Source organism: Batrachochytrium dendrobatidis, assembly GCF_000203795.2.
Source record: "Batrachochytrium dendrobatidis JAM81 unplaced genomic scaffold BATDEscaffold_17, whole genome shotgun sequence".
NCBI lineage: Eukaryota > Fungi > Chytridiomycota > Chytridiomycetes > Rhizophydiales > Batrachochytrium > Batrachochytrium dendrobatidis.
In genome coordinates, this window is record NW_006281115.1 from 437,467 (window position 1) to 442,653 (window position 5,187).

General features: G+C 38.5%; 2 protein-coding genes across 2 annotated transcripts; both read left to right on the top strand.

Annotated features, from left to right (window-relative positions):
• Nucleotides 1-498: 498 nt before the first annotated feature.
• BATDEDRAFT_28309 (uncharacterized protein) lies at nucleotides 499-1,619 on the top strand (the record flags this gene model as incomplete). Its single annotated transcript, XM_006682559.1, has 4 exons — nucleotides 499-593; nucleotides 705-906; nucleotides 968-1,159; nucleotides 1,242-1,619. The coding sequence occupies 4 exons, from the start codon at nucleotides 499-501 to the stop codon at nucleotides 1,617-1,619; spliced, it is 867 nt and encodes a 288-aa protein (XP_006682622.1).
• Nucleotides 1,620-3,186: 1,567 nt separating this feature from the next.
• BATDEDRAFT_3069 (uncharacterized protein) lies at nucleotides 3,187-4,715 on the top strand (the record flags this gene model as incomplete). Its single annotated transcript, XM_006682487.1, has 5 exons — nucleotides 3,187-3,364; nucleotides 3,410-3,628; nucleotides 3,719-3,960; nucleotides 4,039-4,225; nucleotides 4,297-4,715. Coding segments are annotated over 5 exons (1,245 nt in total), but the record flags the coding sequence as incomplete, so codon positions are not given.
• Between the last annotated feature and the right edge of the window lie 472 nt (nucleotides 4,716-5,187).

Below are 5,187 nucleotides of genomic sequence, written 5' to 3' on the forward strand. Positions count from 1 at the left end.
GGTATGATTAGTGCTGGTTTGTGTTATTAGAGGTAATCAAACAGCTATATGAAACTCATACTACAATATATTCAGGTGCTTCGAGAAGTCAAATTACTCGCTAGAGTGGCAGATCCACATGTTGTGCGATACTATTCATCGTGGCTAGAACATGTACAAGTACCGAATGAATGTTCTACTGATGCTAGTGATCTGTCAGATGATTCCACGTCATGTGTTGATACATCTTCATTAGAATCAGTATTGTCATCTATAGAAACTGAATATTCAAAAATTGTGTTTGAGCAAAAAGCACCAGAATGTGATGCAACATTTCTACAAGAACACCAAAGCGATCGCATTACATCTATTGTGCCAGCTCAACAACCTGACTTGTTTGAATCTGCAGTATGTGTCCAGGGTCCAAACTTTCGTGAACTGGCATTGTTTATTCAAATGGAATTGTGCGAAAACACATTACACGACTGGCTGGAAAGACAAAATGCCTGCACTGACAGAATGATATCTGCTAAACGAAAACGTGCTGCTATAGATTGCTTTAGTCATATTTTGTCTGGACTTGCTTGTATCCATTCTCAAGGCTTGGTTCACAGGTATTTTTTGATATTATGTTGACATTTGACCAAAATCGATGTTTTTAGATAATGCGTAGCATAGTGATCGAGTATAGTACTAATACGATTTGTAACTGCATGAATTTTCAGAGATGTCAAGCCAAAAAATATTTATTGGAAACCATATGAAGGAAGTTCAAGTCGAGGAGAATGGAAGCTTGGTGACTTTGGACTGGCGACTGTATCTGAATTGCCTATTTCGTTATCACCCACTTTGTCAGATACTGTTTTACCAGCAGAAAAAAGTCATTCCAAACGAGTTGCGCGAACCATTGGAGTGGGGACGATAACTGTAAGTTGCTCTACAGCAGACTAAAATGTATCAACACAGCACATGCTTACATATTGAGTAGTATGCATCACCTGAACAACTTGATCCGCAACAATCAGATTGGTACACGCACTCATCGGATATATTTTCGCTAGGAATTATACTTTTTGAATTGTTATGTGTCTGCCGAACAGGAATGGAGCGAGCAACATTGATCAGTAATCTACGATCAGGAATTCTTCCAGATCTGCTTGTCAAGGAATATCCAAAAGAGGTAAACTACTTGCTCAGATTTCCAGAATCACAATTGATGTGTGAATGTAACGCATTGTTTTTTAAAACATGGATTGTGACAGGCCACACTTATTCTATGCATGACGGCAGAAGATCCACTAAAAAGACCGACTGCACAACAATTGCTGGTGGATTTAAAACTATTTGAATATGCTTTACAAAAAAACAAACATCGCAATGTGACTGAAATGCATATCCAAACCGATGAAGTGAATATAGACAAGGAGCAAATCGATCATGCTGTTATTGGCAGCAAGACTGTTTTGAATTATCCTAACACAGTAATGCAAGACCAATGTGTTCAGACGCCAATAGATTGGACATGTTCATGCAATCATGACAAGGAAGGATTAACAGCACAGTTATTGGAGCGAATTCGAGATCTAGAGAATCAATTACGAGAATCCAATAGTAGATATGACAAGAGTTTGACTAAATAAACTCATAGAATTGTACATGAAAAATGGGATTAGTTTCGTATTAAACACGAATAAACTCGACTTTTATCAATTATACTCGACACATTCAACTCCAGTTCACACATTATCAAATGTATAAAAAGATGAATTTCTTGACAGAAAATAAATGGCCAAAATAGTCAAAATTGGCCAAAACCAAACAACCAAAATGCTTGAATGGCCACAAATTGCAATCCAGGTTTGACTTGACATGGATTCAAAGCAAGTGGAAGACAGTGATGGGTTAGTAGAGAGTACAGAGTGTGTCGAGACTGCTACCACTGGTGTAAAACATGGCACTTCCAGCAATATTCGACATGTTCATCATCCACATCCTTATTACACTCAACCACCACGACCTTTACACCAACATGCATCCAAGGCTATCAAAAGCACCATCGCCTCGGGTAGCAGTAGTAATGGTTATTCCAGTGGAGAAAATGGACATCCTCATCAGCATTTGACTCCTCAACGAAGGCTTGTTCGGAAGGTTTTCAATCGTAGCGCGAGCATGGCTTCACCGTTTTTAAACCACGATAATAATATAGACAATCCTACTCATGCTAGTAGTAATAATAGTAATCGAAGACAAGCTGCTCTGTACCATAAACACAAATCACAGCAACTTCTTATGGATCTTCAAAGAGAACATATACCCGCTGCTTCTGCCTATAGCACTCGCGTCAATCGAAATAACGCTACACCACACAGTACGCTTAAACATCGTCATTCATTCACCATTCCGGCTTCTGTAGAACTCAGGCGTATGGATTCTCGGCATCAATCATCTGCTAATATTCCTGCTTCAATAACTGAATCTAGTTCTATGGCTGATTTTTCACACGATAATTCGCACATTTCTCAATCACCCGAAGCATCTACTTCTCAATCCTTGTTCCATTCACCCATCATCACATCAACTGTGTCTTCAATCACAAGATCGCTGCTATCTCCTGCAATCAACTCCAACTACTTCAATGCAAATGACAATGAAAGCTTGTTGCAATCGCCGTTTCCAAATAGCCCAGAATATCCGCCCTCGACTGAATTGGGTATTCCACGTCCATCTGATTCAATCTATTTCATGCACAACAACAATATAGAAAACAAAATGGCTGCTAGAAGCAGTAGTAGCAGTCATTTTTTGTTTGGATCTCCTTCTCGTGATGATGGATCGTTTCATTCAAGACGTCCTTCGGTGCCTATTGATCTGTACAATGATCCTAATTTTGATATATTTGATGCATCTATGGCTACTCCTAACAGTTTTTCACACAATACTACCACCAATAGTATGTATATACATGGATCGTTTGCAAGTGCACGTTCTATGGAATTTCCTGATTATGGTGGAACACGGACTAGTGCAGACTCATTACTCAGCAACAGTCTCGATGGTAATCGCATATACAAGACTGAACCAGAAGAATTGCATCAATCAGATAGTCAAGAAACAATTGATTCTCGATATTTACGCCAGGGATCGTTTTTACGCAGGAATACAGTCAATTCTACAGTCAATACTCATGGTCGACCATGTCCATCAGTTCTTACATCTACGATTGATTTATGTAACACCATCATGGGAACCGGACTAATGAGCATTCCATATGCTTTTGCCACGGTTGGTATTGGCTATGGATCGTTTTTAATTTTGTGCTCAGCTGCCGCGACATGGTTTTCTGTTCGACTGTTGATCTCATCTGCACAGTTGGCATATGGAACTGGTACTGGCCGTATTCCTCAACAAACATCGCTATTTATTCAAGAAGGTGAGCCATCATATGGTGCATTGGCTAGGACAGCCATGGGTCGTCAAGGAGCAATGTGGGCAGATATTGCCATGTCGGCCTGTTGCTATGGATTTGCTGTATCCTATTTGGTATCCATAGCTGATTCAATGCCTAAGGCTGCAGCAATACTGTTTCCTGAATTTATTGTTGGTTCGTGGTTGTACCATTTATTTCAAATTCCGCAGTTTTGGATGTTTGGTGAGTTTGATTTTACTTTGATGGTTTAGATTGGTTCTAGTTTGTATTTCTATTCATGATTATATGCTAATGTTGGTCCAATCTTTATAGCATTTCTAGTTTTGATTGCACCATTGTGTTATGCAAAATCGGTGGATGAGTTTTGGTGGTTTTCGTCAACGTGTCTTGGTGCTGCACTTTATATTGCGTTTGCGGTGATCCTGCTGAGCTATTCTGCACCACATCCACACAAAGGTGTTGATCAACACGAGGACATTCCTTGGTTTTCTGTCCGAATAGAAGCATTTCAAACGATATCCATCTATATATTTGCGTTTACATGCCATCAAAACGTGAGCTCATTTAATTGCATTCTATTCACTATGTTGTTTTTTTTACTTTAACGTTTGTGGTTTATATTGCTACTGTAGATTTTTTCAGTCTATAATGAAGTTGGAGCAACATATCGTGGCGAGAGTGTTGCTCCAGAAACAGTTCGACATATTCGTCGTGTTGTGGATCTGAGTATTATTGCTGTAGCAATTCTGTATCTTGCTGTGGGAATATGCGGATTTTTAGCTTTTGGAAACTCTTCAATGGTTTTAATTCTTGATAATTGTAAGCTATTGTCGATTTTATTGTATAGCAATTCTAAATCATATTTGCTGATTCAAACACTCTTTATATAGTTCCAGACACACCGTTTATTACGTTTGCAAGACTCATGTACGCTTTGCTTGCTGCACTGTCTGTTCCGATTCAAGTGCACCCGTGTCGTGCATGTCTTGATTCAGTCTTGACAACATTTGCCTACCAATCTCGATACACTCGTCTTCTTGCTTATCACACTCTTGCAGAAACCATTACTTCACCAATTACAGCTGCTCCATACATGACTTCGAATTTGTTTTGGTATGCTCACAGATCGCTACATAGTGCCATGCAGCAAGAGCATTCTCGCAGTTACATTTTAACCACATCTATTCTTGTATTCACGTACCTCATGTCCTTGTGGTTTAACACTTTGGAAGATGTACTGTCGTTTGTTGGAGGAACAGGTGGAGTTATCATGTGTTTTGTGATGCCTGCATTGTTTTATTGGAATTTGACGACACCTGAAACGGGTGGATGGAGACGACCATTTTCCGTCATGTTAGCAGCTACTGGATCTATATGTGGTATACTTAATATTGGATGGTTAGTTGTTAGTGCAGTTTATCGATAGTTTTCTAAAACTGTCAATGTATTTTCAAGACTTTCAATGCATTCTTTATACTGTTTCATAACTTAATATATCTTGTAATCAGATTTATATTTTATAAAGTTGTCATAGATATTGTGTATTGGTTTAGAAAGAAGATCATTTATGAATACTATTAGATTATGAATTAGAAAACATTAGATGTTAATGAATAGTGTTGTACAGTTATGCTTATCAAAGTAAACCAAAATGTAACATCAAGCCATGTCCATTCAAGCACTTGCCTAAACAACTCCAACATTCTGTTCAACCATCACTTTAATCAATATACTCAATCAATTCAACGTATTCATTTAGATATCCATCACGCATCAATCGA